Below are 16776 nucleotides of genomic sequence, written 5' to 3' on the forward strand. Positions count from 1 at the left end.
AGGGCCCGGTCGCTTGGCGTAGGGCTCGGGGCTGCGGTGGGGCCCGGCTCCGCGCTGCGTGTGCCGGCCTGCGGCCGCCGCCTCAACGGTGGTGCTCGGCGGGCGCGGAGCGGCCCGTGCCCGGCATTAGATGTCAGCCCGGTGCCGGTCCTCGCGGTTAGCCTGAGACCATTGGTACTCTAACCTATAGCTGCAACTCCCCGCTTTTTATTTATTATTGAGATTCTCTGATTTGATTCCTGTTTATTATTTTTTTTCTTTCTTTCTGTTGCTGTCATACCCTTTACTTTAGGACTTTGTCCTGCTCTTGCTGTGGCTGTGTTGCTATTTGCACTGTTAAACAGGACATGCACAGCAGCATATTAAACATAGGTGCAGTAGAATGAAGACATCAAAAACATTGAAGCAGATGGCAATAGCTGCAGGTGTAGCACTGTATTCTAGTTGCATGTCATCTTTAACTACAAGTATTTCCCAATTCCATTAAATAATCGTCTCGTACAGGCATAAAGAACAAACCTGTATTTAAAGGATTCTTTCTGCTCTTGTTTTCTAGCTTTTAAAACAGAAACATAATGGCACGAGCACGTGCAAGCTTGAAGCAGATTATGCCTTTGGGAAATTGTTCTCATGTTTACTACATTTGTAAATATTTTGTCAGATTTATTCATGAAATATTGAAGACCTGGTGCTCTGTAGCTTTATTTCTGTGAGATTCACAGAACTGCTGCTAGTGTCTCAGGGGTTCTGTTTTGAGCATCAGTTGTAGATCGAGGACAAGTTGTTCCACTTCAGACATGCCATCAAAGCAAACTGGGGCAGTCTGGAGGAAGAAAATGGAATTAAGTTTTTTGTTCTTGATGGCGAAACTTAGGCTTTCAAAGAGCTCAAACGAGTAATAACTTACTGTGTTATCTGTTCTGCCCTCACCGATTAACCAACTCCCACAAAACCCTTCCAGAATAGATAGGAAGTTATGGGCAGCCATTGTCTTCCTTTATGTTCTCCAGCTCAGCCCTTTAGGCAGAGGTACAGCAGGAGTCTTAGTTTAAAGTATTGTCTTGTGTGGGTTTCAACCTTCTGTCTCACACACATGCTGGAACCATAGTTCCTTTTTTATTTCTTTGAATTCACAGAATTAGCATTTCTCTAAAGTTCATCCTTTGCTCATATTGCCCTTTATTTTCTGTTACGACATTTTGGACTGCTTTTTTTCCAGATTTTGGCCCCATGTTTATCTTGGCAAGGTGCTGTGAGTTCACTGGTTACTTTCCAGCTATTTCAGTTCTTATGTGCTCAGATTTTCTGTAATGATGGTACAGTAACGTTGATGTTTGTGTCATGGGAGTGCACAGTCTGTCATCTGACTACCTTTTCACATACAAAATTTTCACTTGTAAGTTATAAGCTATGGCTCTTTTTATGGTTTTTTGGTGTTTCACTTTTTAAAGGATGAATTTTCTAGAAAGACCTGTGTTGGGCCACACATGCATCTACCCAGATGTTTTTCCCTTTTAGTATGTTATAAAAGAACCCCAACATTTAATGTGGGATAGAGAACATAAACAAAAGTTGCAATTTGCCTTATGGGGCTGGATATTGCCAGGTATATCTGAAATTTTCTATAAAACTTTGCTATAAGATACTAGCAAAAATATATCATCAAAATGCTACTCTTTTTACCCACTCAATGCTTCAATATACTGTAGTCATAAACCCAGAGTCTTTTCATTTTTGTTTCTGGATATGTCTGGCTTCTGTTCATCCTTCAAGGTAATTTTTCTGTGGCAGGTGGTTTTAGATGGAAATCTGAGGGGGATTGTGGAGGATATGAACATGAAAGTTGATAGAACGTGCTTAGCATGGGCAGCTGGCTAAAGCTGATTACTGAGAATGAGAGATGCTCTGAGATGTTTGCTGTCACTTGGGAAGTTGTATCTAGTGGGCCAAAGCCTCTGTCTCACTCCTTGCTCAAGAAGTACATCAGTGTCTCACCCTTTTTAGGACTGTAATACAACGTCAGGATTGGTGTTGGAGCTCCAATGACAGTGTAGGATGTGTGATGTGCCTTTGGGCTAGGAAATCTTGGAGATGATGCTTTCAGAATTTCAGATGACATTTTCCAGGGGAAGAAGCTTCGCTGCCACTACCAGTCAGCAATTCTGGTCCTTTTACTGCTCTTGCAGGCAGCGGGGGCTTGTTTTCCACAAAGGTTTCGATGTCTGTCAGAGTGCTGAGCCTCCTGGCCTGCTGATGGGTGACACTGCCCAGCTGCTGACCGTGATGGATGTGGTGCCTGTTTTGATTGGGTGACACTTGGTCTAGTGACAAGCGAGGCAAAATGCCACAGGTAATGCTCGGAACAGACGTCTGAAATATATCAACTTGCGGCTTGCATCAAAACATGTAGCAGTTCTGTGGAGGATCTGGCATTTCTCATCCATACAGAGACCTTTCACAGATGTGTTTCAAAGCATCTTTGGACTTAATCTGCGCATCTGTGCTGTTCCTTCACTCCTTTGCTGCAAGGCTGCTGTTGACAGCTGGACAGTTCTGTTAAGTCACGTGAAAATGCTAATTTTCCCCAGTATTCAGTGTATGCTCTGCCCTTTCAGTGTGACACATATTCTTTGCCTTAGCAACGTAAAACGATAGAATTTTAACTTGAAAGTTTGACAACAAGTTGTGAGACAGCTGGAATTTAGGCTACCTCAGATGATTTGAGGGATTGAGGTAAACGTATTCACCCCAGCTTCTTTGAATTCAGGTGCTCACTGATGAAATAATTGACAATACTGGTTTCACAGCTAATGGACAGTCCTACTGAGAGAGTATTACCCATATCCAAAATAGTACTTACAGATTATCTGTAGACTCACTTGGCTATATTTCATAGGGTCAGTATGTTTAGATAGGCTGGTGAGTTTTGCATAATTTTTATCTTATTTGCATTCTAGTAATGCAACTGTAGCCCTTCTAGTTAATCAAGAATCCGGAAAATACTGTCTTAGGTATTACACAGATAAAAACAAAAATGTGGCACTTATCTGAAAGAGCTCACACCCTAATTGTAAGAGGAGGGGAAAAGTGGATCTAGGCAGATGGACGCAGTGATATGATATTAATCAGTGCAGCAGGTTATTTCTCTAGCATACTGATGGTCTGGTCTGTGTTTCTTGTAAGCATCGTAGTGAAGATACTATGGGAAGACTCACTAAAGTGACACGTTTCAACATTTAGTAAGTGAACTGTAGACATTCTAGGAGAAGGGACTCATCTTTCAAGTTAGAAGTGCAAGGTGATAAGAAGGGAACTGGTTTTGGGAAGTGGAGGCAGTGAAGACGGCTTACTTCTCCAGTGTCTCTTGCATAAAGATGTTGTGAAGAGGAATAACCTGGTTGGCTGGTTGGGTTGGGTTGGTTTGGTTTCCCAAGGAAAAATGATTTTTAGTTCATACTAGCCTTGTAACTTTTATTGGTCTTAGCTCTACTGAATTACTGTAAAATTTTTTAAAAATAGCAGTTATTTATTTTAGGAAGTGCATTCAACTCTTGTAAATATCTAAATATATACTTTATAAAGAGGGTCAATTTATAAATATAGGAAATTAATGCTGTTAAATATAGACTACTTCAAGTATGTCTTACATTTAAAATAGTCTACGTACACCATGGATTTAACTTAACAAATTCAGCATATTGGCTTTTGGCACTCTGTCAAATCTGAAGCTTTTAAAATTAGATAGGCAGATCATTCTGCTGCTTTTGAAGTGGTTTGCTCTTTCTAGAATGGTGGAAATAAGCAGTTGAGTGAGGAGGTTTTGATCTTAATCAGCTTTTTGTAGGAAGATTGACATTAGGAGTCTTTTAAGAAGTAAAAAGTCAGCTGAGAATAGCTAGTGATGGTAATGATTACACTTCAAACTCTTGTATGCTGAGCTCAAAGAATCTGAACATGTTTGGCAAGGATTAGTTCTTAGTTTTGTATTAAATGATTTTTTAAAAGGAAAGAATTTAGGTTTTTCTAATCTAACTTTTTCTATTTTTTGGTTTTTCCTAACAAAACTCCATAATTTCTACTTAAGATTTTCACTGTGTGCCAAGTAGAGATGAGGGTAGAGCTAACATACCCTCTAAACTCAGTTTTTTCTACCACAAAAATCAGTGTCTTTTTATTTGTCAGATTCATAAGTCAAATATCATGTGCACTGAGACTTGATTTTATGTGTACGAAATGAGAAACTTAAATGTATTTGTTTTTCCATCACAAAAGAAGACTTCAAGCAAAGATTCATGGTGACCTTTTTCTAGATAGGAAAAGAACGAGCGTCTGTCCCTTTTAGAATACTCCATAGTTGGTGGCTGTAGACAGAAAATTCTCATTGGACAAATTAAAAAAATATGAGAATGGATTGGAAAGATGCAAATGGTGGGAATACTGCCATAGTTTTTAATCTTCAGTGTGTCAAGTTAATTTTGTCTGAATTGTTCTTTTCTCTTTTGCCTGCTTGTCCTGAATAGCTTGTGCCTATGGCCAACAATAAGCTATAGAGCATCCCTTTTGTTTTTTTCTTAGCTATATTTTATGCTTTTTTGAGCCTGTTTCTTCAGGATTTTCATTCCAATAAAATCTCATATCTTTTATTTCCCATAAACTAAAATATTTCCAAGAAATTATTTCTGAAGCACCCTAAGTTTCTTCCTTGAGTTTAATTCAATTAAATATAATAATCAAATCCCTGACATAAACATATTGATTTTGAAATTATGCTGATTGACGTTGATCATGTTGTTATTAAATGGTATCTCTCATTTGTCATGTTCTCAGTCCCTGAAGGTAGTGGAAAAGGGCAGGCTGTACTCCATATACACTTGCATTGTAGATCATGTGGAATAGCTCGTTGTTCTTACCCTTCTGTCACACTTCCGTGCTTTTCAAAATGAGGCACAAACCCTGGCTGTCTAAGTCCTTGATATGCTCTGGTTTTTCCAAGAGCTCACAGGTCAGTAAACATTGTCTGATGGATATCCGTCTATGTGTGTGTCCATGAAAAGTAATTAATCTAATGGTCCGTGTTGTCTTTTCCTCTTAGTGAAAGGAGACTGAAAAGTGTCTGGGCTGTGCAGTGTGAATGCAGCTTCTTATGCCAGTGTTCATTTCTAATGCCGTGTTGATTAGGTTGGACTTAAATGCCATGCTTTCAGTCATTGTGAATATCAGCTGACACTGTTTTTTCCCCATGTCCTGAGGGTTCCTAGGATACGGGTCCAGCAGTGGGCTGTTTGCCCTGATCCAGGTCATATTACCTGTGCTATGGGCCAGGGGATTTCACAGGTGGTAAAGACTTGCTTGTATTTCAGCTGGTTGGGCCCACAATTATTTATTGGAGCTCTCTAAATATACTGATACGAAGATGATTTTCATTGAGGTGAAGTCTGTGATTTGGACAGTCTTACATAATCTGTCCAAAGAGATCAAAATTGTTATGCTGAAATGAACTCATACATTGTTTATGTCAATGGTGAATCACCTAAACACTATATTCCTTTAGGGAGGGCATTTTTGCTGTCTTTGCTATTGGGTCTTTACATAATTTAGTGTAAGGTCTAGTGTTTTCTCACAGCAGCTCTATAGCCCTTACTGTTTGATGAATGTCTTGAAGAATCTTGTGCTCAGTTAGGTGGCAGTGCAACACATGGTGATGGGTAGTTTCACATGAAACTTGGGTATATATGAGAAGCTGCTAAGGCAGAAAGGCACAGTTGAAGTTGTTTGAGCCTCCTCATCTTCTAGGGATGCCAGGTTGCATGGCTGTTGATGGACATTAGGTGTGATAACATCTGTTGAAAATATATAGTCAAGAGCTGGAATATTTCGATCTCTCTTACTGTATGAACAGGAATTGTGAACCCATGAAATGAGCAAAGCTGACTTCAGTGGCACTGTTCGCTTGCATGTCTTAGGCTTTATAACTGTAAGTTTAGGAAAATTTAAAATCTGTAATTTAAGAACATCATGGTATAAGTATAGTATAAGCTAATTTCTGTGTAAATGTAGCTTTTGCAAAAAAAAAAATGCCCTGTGTTTTGAAGGCTTGAGGAGACATGAAGCTGTTGATGCAAGGAAGCAGCGAGTAAAGATTTCTTACATACTCTATAAAATTTTGACTTGTCCAAAGCAAATCTCTAATGGGTAGGGTCACGCAGAAAACCTCTAGCTCTAACAGTATATAGGGATTAGGGCAGATGCAGGGACATCTATCCAAATGTGTAGGAACCTGGAACTGGAGCTTGGTGGTACAGATTGCCTGCTTTGCTTCAGGGAAGGCTGTCCAGATACGAGTGGTGGTGGTGCTATAATATCAGTATTGATGATTATTCTGCTCATTGACTTAGTGGATAAGTAAGGAGAGGGAATATTGAATTCAACATACTGGTTGATTCCTGTGTCTCTCAGAGCTTCTGTAGTACAAAGGTCTAAATGCATATACAGAAAGGATTAAAAAATTTTAAGTAGACAGACTTGCTAAACTTTGGCAAACTTAAGTAAGTGATCTGTAGTGAGAATATACCTTTCGCTATTCCCAAATGTAGGGCATTTCAGAGGTTTCCTATACCTAATGCAGTAACACAGTTGAAAATCTTTGGTCCTGGTGACTCAGATGACATTACTAGCCTGTTTCTGGTACACAACAAGATGTCATTTTATTTCTGAACAGAATGGCTCACATGTATGAGTATTTGACTATTTTACATTCATATGCTTTGTATGTGAAAACAAAAATCTGTTTTTGTGAACCACACTATTAAAAGACAAACTGTAAACTAAGCTGCAGCAGCTGTCTGTATGATGCACAACTACAGTCCTTCAGTGGATTCATGTTTGGGTTTTGATTAAATGGCTGGTGTGCTGAAATCTCTCAGGATTTTTTTTTAAAGTTTACTGGCAAATATCTATGCTTTAATTCTGTTCCTCATAGGACTCCTTGATTAATGACACAAATTTCCTATGAGAGACTTCATCTTTGTGGTTTCTCCAGTGTTTAATAAAGGGGTCGGTTTGCACTCCAGTCTGTCATCCCTTGTAGCATAGAACACATTAATTGGATTTAGAAGACTTTTTTATTTTCTTAAAGTGTTGGCAATTGCTCAGAAACGTTTAGGGAATGTGCCAAGGATAAATAATGACTGAAACCTTTCATAACGGATATATGTTAAGAAAGAAAAACATTTATTTTGATGAAGTTTTCCTGGCAAGTTATGGTTGTAATAACTTACTTTGCAATAACAAAAATAAAGAAAATCTTAATACCTCCAATATTTAACACCACTGCCTAGAAGTGAGTGTGCATTTGTCCCCTTTTCCTACAGCTACAATTCATAGGGTCCTGTAGTGTAACTGGTATTGCGACATTTCTAAGACTTAATTCCTGACACATTCATACTCCTTGTTACACAATAGCTGATGGTAGCGTAAAACTGTGCTCGTGATGTCGAATGTGTGATTTGATCTTGTGCGTTTAGAGTTCAAACTTGCTACATTCAGTGAAACATTTCAATTAACAGTTAAGTAACCCCTGTTTGTCTTTCCTAGTAAGCAACAGATGCGGGTGAAAGATCCATCAAGACCGAACCCTGAGAAGCCGAAGAGAAGCAAAAGGCCTAACAGGCCACAGGATGAGGACTCTTCAGATGATATTTCAGGTAAGTACATAGGGTGATGTTTGTCCTGTGGTTGAGGGCTAATAACTTCCATGTTGACTGATGAAAACCCACAAATCATTGGAACTATTAAATACTTTTCTTGCTTGAATTTATAACAGAAATATCCCCAGTCAAGTTTTTATGACATGATCAGTTGTCAGAATACATGACTTCCCTGAAGGGATGGAAAGTTGGTTGATCTTTGATGACAAACTCTACAAAGTGGAACAATCCTTTCCTCTCCATGTAGGTCAAGCACGCGTGGCAGGAGGCTGCATGGCTAAACAGGGAGCTTCCAGCTGAGCTCTGAAGGAAAAAGGAATGGCCGAAAGGGTGGAGGCAGGTTTGGGCTGCCCTTGCAGAGGTCTGGAGTGTGCAGGATTAGGGATTAGGTAAAGGGACTTCATTAGAATTGGATCTGGTGAGGGGAGTAAAGAGTAAGATGAGCCTGTATGGATACAGTGGCAGTAAAATGAAGACTAGGGTGGGTGCAAACCTGCTGTGTGAGGGGGCAGGGGTTCTAGGGACACAGGATGTGGGAGAAGGCTGAGGAACTCAATTCTTCTTTTGCTTGTCTTCACATGTAAGCTCTGCACTTGATCCTCCCTGGCTTCTGACCTCAATGGCAGACTCTGGGATATAAACATTGTCCAGAGTAGAAGATTGAGAACTGTTAAACAAACTGGATGCTCACAAGTCCATGGGGTCAGATAGAATAGCATCTGAAGGTGCTGAGAAAACTGGTTGATGTCATTGCGAGGCTGTGCTCTGCCATCTCTTCATGGCAACAAATTGAGGAGGGCAGTTGATATGCTGGAGGATAGGTCTGCCATTCAGAGTGACTTAGACTGGCTGGAGAAATGGGCAGGCAGAGACTTCTCAGTGTTCAACAATGGCAAGTGGAGAGTTTGGCACCCGTGCATAACCACATGCCATTGCAGGGTGGGAATTACAGCAGCTTTGCAGGAAACGTCCTGGGAGTCCTAATGCACACACTGAATAAAACCAAGCTGTGCTGTTTGTGCCTGCTGTAGGCAGGATTGTATTAATTGGAGTGCAGGGTGGGCAGGTGATTCTGTCCATCTTTTCAGCACTTGTGGGACTTCATTGGGAGAACTGTGCCCAGCTGTGGGCTCTCTCTTACGAGGAAGGCTGACTTGTCAGTGAGGCCAGTGGTTCACCCCCTCTACATTTTTAAGGAGATTAGAACATGATGTGGGAAGGGGGGCTGAAGGGAATGTCTTTGTTTAGCCAAAGGAGTGAAAGTATAATTTTTTTTTCATTGACTACCTGATGGTAGTTACAAAGAAGGCAGAACCAGATTCTTGTGGGAGGTCTATGATGAGAGGACTAAAGGCAACAGATGAAACTTAGAGCATGGAAATTTGACTAAGTGTGAGGAAATTTATTATATATTCACTCTGAGGGTAGCCAGACAGAAACCTGATTTTCTAGTGAGTTGGTGAAGCCTCAGTCCTTGAAAATACTAATTTAGATCTGTTTGCTCATAGTTTTTTTCAGTTGAGTGTTGAGTATTTGGCATTGCTTTAAGTGAGGACTTGGACAAGATGGCCTTCAAAGGTTACTTCAAACCTAGCTTATTCTGTGATAAAGTGGAATTAATGCAAAAAAATGACAGAGAAGAATGGTTGATATTCACTTTCAGAATGAGCGGTTGTAGTAGGGTTGCATGGGTATTAGAAAATCTTTATGGGTTGAAAAGCGGTCAATGGTCTGTGTTGTTATATGCAAAAATAAATTTATCTATTATTTTATTGTCAAAAAATGGGGAAATTAGTTTTGTACAAAAGTAATCCTTGTACTTTTGTACAAAGTAGTTTATCTGGTTTTAAGAGGTGGCATTTATTGACTTGAAAAGAATTTCCATTACGGAAAGATTGAAAGAGATTCCTTCATAAAATTCAGTATGTGGGGAGCAGCTGGCTGATCTTTCCTACTTTAATTCTTTGCTGGTTTTTTTTCCTAATGCTGAATTAATTGGAGGTTATGGTCTTTCAGTGTACATGTGCTGTCTTTCATAGCTATTATTTTTGATGGATAAAAACGAGTTTGTGTTATTTTCTGTAGGGTTAACCTGCCAGCACGTGAGCCAGGCAGTGGACGTGCATCATGTGAAGAGAGTGGTGGCTCAGAGCGTGTGGTCAATGTGTGCAGAATGCCTGAAGGAGAGGCGGATGAGCGATGGTGAGCCCGTGGCACCTTCAGACATCTGGCTGTGTCTCAAATGTGGCTCTCAGGTAAGCATGTGTGCTCCGTTTGCGGAGGTGGAGTTTCTAAAGGATATATCCACTGTTGTGGATCCTTGTCTGTTTGGTATCTCATTACCTCCAGAGGAGCAGTGTGACGTAAGTGCTTAGTTGTGAGAGTCCCTGCTTCGGCTTCCTTGGGAAGTTGGATGTGACCTTATGTTCCTGTCTCATTTTTGGCAGTCTTTAGGGTTTATGTGTCGCAGTGTGGTGTGGCATCATGATTAGTGACAGTCCTGCCTTTTCCCTGTTCTTATCTGCATCCTCTTGCCACTTACAGAAAATTGGCTCTGGGAACTGTGTGGCTGCAAAATGCATCCGTTCAGCTGGCTCCTCTGGCAGAAGTTCCCATAAATAGGAATGAATGATAAACCAGACATGCATATTGCTGAATGAGCTTATGCTGTGGACACTCAATTGCTAGATTTGATTGAAACCAGGGAGAAGGGTCTGTGCTGGAGTGAGAATGCTGCACCTGTGGCAACTACCCATTAGATTTGGTCAGTTATAATGTCAAACCATGGCCTCAGACTTTAAAATGGCAGGTCCTGACCCCAAGGGCTTTCACAAATTTCTGCCCTGGGAGTGAAGTAAAGAAAAAATTTTGCTTAATAGAGCAAAATTCAGTTTATGGGAGTGTTAGGCTTGGTTCAGCCAATAGTTGCCTGAACAAAACATTTCACAATTTTCTTGGAATTTCAGTAGATTCTTCTATAGAAAAATACTTTCAGTAGATTTTACTATAGAAGTCATTTCCTACCAGTATAATATGAAAGATTTGATTTTGCAAAGAAACATGCTATACACAAGGTTCAGAAGATAGCTAACTAGATCTGAGGAGGACTCATACATCTTGTTTGAAAAATTTCTGTTGAGGAGGGCTTTTAAAAGGAGTTAATTCTGTGTGCTTCTTCATCTTCATGCTGTTAATAGCTTCTAAAATTTATGGCTATTCATAGACCAGTCCTGGGTCGAAGTCTCACTGTTCATACTTGAACAATTGCAAATGATTTCTCTTGAAATTGCTGTACATAAATGGTGTGTTCTAAACAGCTTTGTAGCACAAAGCATTTTATGTACTTTTTTCATTTGCTTTCTGGAATGCATTTGACATTCTTGAGCAGTAAGGGTTACCTATGCTTTCCTCTTCCTTGTTTTTGTGGACCAAATAGGCTACATAGTTGTTTCATTCACAATTACTAGAGCATTCTTGCTTTTGTGAATGGTATAATTTTTTGTCTGTTGATATTTTTTCAATACTTATCTGAAAGCTAGGAATTGTTTCTATTCAGTTACAACAAACTTAATAAATCTCTATATTTTTAAGTGATTTTTCCAAGTAGAAAAGATGAGAATGTTAAATATTCTCAATCCTTATGAATGCTAAATAAGTAGAGCAGAATAGCTTCTTGTCTGATTTTGAAAAGTGGAGTTTTTGTAGTTTATTTACAAATAATACAGTCTTTTCCTTCTTCCCTTTCCCCCGCCCCTTCCTGCCTTGATGTGTACGTTTGTAGGGATGTAGTAAGAATTCGGAAGGCCAGCATTCTCTGAAGCACTTCCAGACTGCCCGCACAGAGCCTCACTGCATCGTTATCAACCTCAGCACATGGATCATATGGTAAGAATCAGTATGCAGGTGTTTGTGTGTGCCTGTATGCAAGGACTTCACATAACTTAAAGCAGTGTCTTCTCGTGATAAAGAATGATTCTGACAGATAAAATTAACGCTTTCTATAGAGGAAAGGTGGTAGGATGCAATATGTGTTTGTCCTTTGTATTCTCTGAAATTATTTAAATCTGTAAGGACCACAGTGATTTGGGACTGATCTATAGAAGAGCATATATGAGATGAAGGAATTCAATTCTATTCAATTTTTTTAGTGCGAAAATGGAAATTGAGAGCTTAAATAATTTGTGTAAGTTTGTTTGGGAGGTTTGCTAGCAGATAGCCCTGAATTCCAGTTTATTTCTTGTTTTGTTTAGGTGTTACGAATGTGATGAAGAGCTGTCAACGCATTGCAACAAAAAGGTTCTAGCTCAGATAGTTGACTTCCTTCAAAAACATGGTGCCAGGGCTGAACCAAGTAAGTTTGCACAAGTAGTTTTATCTGGAGACACCTGTAATGTACTGTCCCTAAAAATAAGCCTTTCAGATTTTGAGTCATGTTAAAAATACAAATGCAAAATTATGTACAATGTGACCGTAATGTAATTTGTAATTGCAAAGCTACTTGGGGAAGTAATGCCTGTCAAAACATAATGTCACTTTTTTTCGCCAGTATTTTATTTTAAAAATATTCTGGGCACTGTAGGACACTTTTCCCAAATTTTGTCTTTAACAAACAAGGTTTACCATAGAGGAATTGTTACCTTAAATAAGATAAGGCCATATAAATTAATAAATTAATTATAAATTGATGCATAAAAATATATCGAAGTGTACCCTTTACATTCACTATAAATGAATTTAATTTCCTTGGTATGAATGTATCACAGCTTAAATTTTTCTGATTTGAACTTGTTCTCCACAGTTAGCTAAATTTGTTTAAGTGGATTTTCTAGTACTCTTATTGGATGTCATGTCCATTTTTACTGTTTGATTTTAATTGATAGAATGGTCATTTCTATTAAAATAAGATAGTATTAAATTATTTTCTGACATTAGGAGCATACTATACCTTCTCAATATATGTGATAGTCGATAGAACTTTGTATGTGTGGTCCTCAGATGTCTACTCTTGATAATGTTGATGTTATTTGTCCTTGCTGTAACACATTTGGCAGCATTTCTGGCTTGTGACTTAGAGAGTGCATTGAATTCCACATTAGCTTCTCAAAAATCACCTTGAGTAAACTTTTAAAACAGTTGGTTGCATCTTTTAACAGAGATAATCAACTAGATAGAAGTAAGAAAGAACCATTGCCTTACAGAATTACACTAAGTGTTCTTCTAGCTGCATGTGCATAAGAGATGTAGCATATTCTTTGAGGGAAAAAATGAAGGGCTGCTTAAAAATATGATATACGATATTTTGATCTAGTCACAGATTATATATTAAATTATATACTATATAGGTTATATATTAAATTATTCAACTTTAATAAATTGATATATTGCTACCTTTTGCATCTTTTTTTCTTGGAGCAGTGAAAATACAGCATGTGATTTCTGTTCACAGCTTTAGTTTCAAATTTATGTATAATAAATGGGTGTTGCAGCTTTCTTGCAGATGAAAATGCTGTGGTGTTTGTTTCCAGTTAATGTAATGAAAAGAATTTTATTCCATTATTGTACTGCTGGATAAAGTTTTCTTAATTAAAATTCTAATTTCTGAAACTTCAAAACATTTAAAGCTTTCAGATTAAGAAGTTTAGAAGTTTTCTGTGAAATATCCTAAATTAAGCAATTAAAATTCCAGACTAACTTAGGAAAAGTAAGTGTATTTATAGCAGAGCAACGTGGCATATGTTTCTGCTGTATATGCATTTGTGTTTAATTTTGTTACTCTGTTTTGAAAATGCTTACATTTCATGTAAGTGTTTGCTGATATAACTGGAAAAACTTTGCTGTAACTGGAACCAAAATTGTAATTTTTTTTGTTTAGGGCTTAGACATAGCCTTGCAGGGTGCCTGCCTTGGCAGCGAGAGGTCTGAGCATGCCAGGGTTGCTCCTGCAGGGCATTCACGTCTCCTGCTCCATTCTGGGAAAGGGTTGAGGCTCAAGGGCAGGCTTGGATTCACGCATAAAGGGTGTGTGTGTACTTCCAGTGATGTCTTAAAGGTGAAAGTCTGTGACCCTCTCCACTCTGTCTGTATTGAACAGTTTGGATTGCGTTCCTGAAAGCTCTGGGAGTGTTGGCCCAAAGATGATTTGTTGGGTTTTCCTGAGTGGCAAGGAAAAGACAGAAAAACTCTTTGCCTGGGACTGTCTTTTGCTTTGGGCCAGGCTTCTTGCTGGAAGAGGCTGGAAAACAGCCGTGTATTCATAAATGGCTGGTGTGCGTGACAGAGAGCTCCCGACCAGAATTGGCACTCTTGGTTCATTTGGATAAATGACAGACTTGCTACTACTTCCCATATCAAAATCTATCTCAGGCTTTTTTCTTTCCTTTAAATTAAACTACCTTTAGTGATTCTGAAAAAATAAAATCTGAAATTGAAATATAATTCATGCTGTTGTCCAGAACACAAAAGAGCATGATGTATTACTGTGAAAATTAATTCTACTTTTGTTTTGTTTTAATTTTTTTTGGTGTAACATTTTATTTCATGTTCCCCTGATATTTTCAGTGTAACTATCGTTCTTTAAATTATTAGTTGGTGTAGATTTTAAAAATTTATTTTGTATATTTACCCCTTAAAAACATAAGCTAGTTTTTAGAAAAATAACTTGTGAGAAACAAGTAGTGTAAATCTGGCAATTAATACTTCTCACTTAAAAGTCAGTCTTGTGGTTTTTTCCCCATTGCTTTTCCATTTCTTTCTAAAAAAGCAGTTAAAGTGAAGACAGTTCTCATAGCAGAATGTGCCACTGTAACAAGAATTCATCTTACGTCTGGATTTCTTTCTGTTGTAACAACTGGTTGGCATGGTGCATCATTAAAATTCAAATAGCATTGTGTAGAAATTTCTGTAGAAATGCAGTATGAACATGGATTAAAAGTAGCAAATGAGGCCTGCTAGGATTTTTTCTTTCAGTTCTCAAAAGTGTAGGATTCATTTAAAGATAAAATGATCAGTTGAAACATGTGAGGGGGGGGTTATATAGATTTCCTAATTAATGCATCTTGGAAAATAAACAAAAGCAAAATGCTTGTCATTTGGTACTAATGTGGTGGAATAGTGTGGCAGCAGGATCCCTGCTTTTCATTCGGTCTCTCATAAAGATTCAACTTCACTTCAGCTGTAAAAATGTGCAAATTACATTACTACTACATGACTGACTTTTGTAATTACATTAAGCGATTGAGATAAATCCCAGTGCTGGGTTCCCAAAAGAATGCTTGCAGCTGTGTGATTTTCACATCTGATCCTATGGTTTGTTGTACCCAGCAATGCCTGCTCTTTTCTTTTTTTTTCTTCCCTTTTTTTAGAGGAGTCTGTTTGGTTAAGAGGTCATGTTGGGCACAAGCTGGAAGAAAAAAGCAAGATTGCTTTCTAGGGTGTACCACCCAGAAATTTGTTTTGTGGAGAAGGTTAGCAGGCCGTGATGATTTCCACAGAAAGGCAGGTGCAGTATTGTCCGTGTGGCACACTTGTGAGCTTCACATGGACATAATGCACATGTAGTACACAGGAACCATGCTGAGACATTGCAATCTGTGTGTCTGCTCATTTACTGGGGAAAACAAATTGTTTTGCAGACTTAAAAGTGAATCTTAGGCGTTTTCCTTTACAAAAACCAAATTATATGTTGGTGGAAACGTAAGATTGCATACTTTTTATAGAGCAGTTAATTAAATTGGTTTGTTTGGCAATAGAATGGAATATATATAAAATAGAATGGGAAGGAAGAAGATATATTCTCGAATGCTGTAGTTAATTTCTTGTTGGGAGGGGCAAGCAGAGGAGTGAGGTTTTGCTAGTAAGTTCATACCTGCATTTGCCAATAAGTGAAAGTTAGAAACTTGATTTTTGTTTTGATGATTGTAACTGATATATAAAAATACATACAATTTTACAGTACATGTGAGAGTTGCAGACTTGTATGGAAAAACAAGTCTTGTGGTGATAACTTTGCAGATTTGCATTCTGCTGTGGATATTAGCAATTGACAAAGGATCACATTGAAAAAATGGTATTCATTCTTAAGTGACTATCAAAACAGATTATGTTGATTATCAAGCTGAAATACACTTTGGCAAAAAGACATTTTTGTTATTGGTCAGAAATTTTCTTTCAGATTTGCTTACTTGCTAGTAACTTCCTTGCAAAGGAATGAAAACTGAATCATTGACAGAAAAATTTTTAGTCATTTTGTCATTTTTAGCGATAGACTCTTACCTTTCCTGTCCATGTACTTACTTGCTTGTGAGGTGTGACACAAGTCATGTGAGCATAGAGGATCAAAAGCAGTCCTTGAATAGGTTGCTCTTCTACATAGTGCAGATGTCTTTTCTAGTTTATAACGTTGTAGCAAGACTCAGAGAAATAAAATTAATAAAATTATTAACAAAACCCTAAAATTAGTTCATAATCTTTGATTTGGTAGGGTTGTAACACTGCTAGAGAGGTAAACTGTAGAGCTAGTGACCGTTTCAGAAGAAAACCAGGCTGTTTTTCTAACGGTTGCGTTCTCATTGTTGTACAGCATTGAAAAAAAATCTAAATTTTTTAGATAAAGAAGGAGTGCCAGACAATTTAGTAGCATTTCATGGTACAGCATGATGAGAACTTGGTAAAAGACAGGCAGTCTATTAACCTTGCTTTTACTGTGAAGACCTTCAGCTGAAGTACCAGAGTTGTATTCAATAGAAAAGGCTTGACCTTGGAATAAAAGCACGTATTCCTGGAACCCTTATTTTTAATTAAAAAAAAGTTGCACTGAAAAGATGAGCAAAAGTGCTTACTCCCCTGGCTGAAAAAAAAATTTGATGTCATATATCTCTTGCTTGCATACCATCTGCACCCCCAGACACAGCTCAGTTTCGGCAAAGGTGGTACAGAAGTCCATGTGCACTGCAAATGTTTGAAATGCTGGCAAAACAAATTGATAGAGAACCCACAATAAGTTTCCTTTTGCAAGGAGAAGTGTTGGCACCATGTGTGTTTGTACACCTGGTGTAGTAAGTGGCTCTGCTTT

At 38.3% G+C, this 16776-nt stretch overlaps 1 protein-coding gene across 3 annotated transcripts in view; it reads left to right on the forward strand.

Moving 5' to 3' along the window:
* USP45 (ubiquitin specific peptidase 45) overlaps positions 1 to 16776 on the forward strand; it is a 48793-nt gene that overhangs the window by 644 nt on the left and 31373 nt on the right. For 2 of the 3 annotated variants that reach the window (XM_014883630.2, XM_088161981.1), the window contains exons 2-5: positions 7594 to 7703; positions 9792 to 9961; positions 11488 to 11591; positions 11957 to 12057. In XM_014883630.2, coding sequence (XP_014739116.2) covers positions 7604 to 7703; positions 9792 to 9961; positions 11488 to 11591; positions 11957 to 12057 — 475 coding nt within the window. In that variant the 5' untranslated portion in view covers positions 7594 to 7603. Of the gene's footprint in view, positions 1 to 2186; positions 2351 to 7593; positions 7704 to 9791; positions 9962 to 11487; positions 11592 to 11956; positions 12058 to 16776 lie in introns of all 3 variants that reach the window. The other variant, XM_088161980.1, reaches the window with a different exon arrangement.

This window comes from Sturnus vulgaris, chromosome 3 (assembly GCF_052056855.1).
Source record: "Sturnus vulgaris isolate bStuVul1 chromosome 3, bStuVul1.hap1, whole genome shotgun sequence".
NCBI classification, from domain to species: domain Eukaryota; kingdom Metazoa; phylum Chordata; class Aves; order Passeriformes; family Sturnidae; genus Sturnus; species Sturnus vulgaris.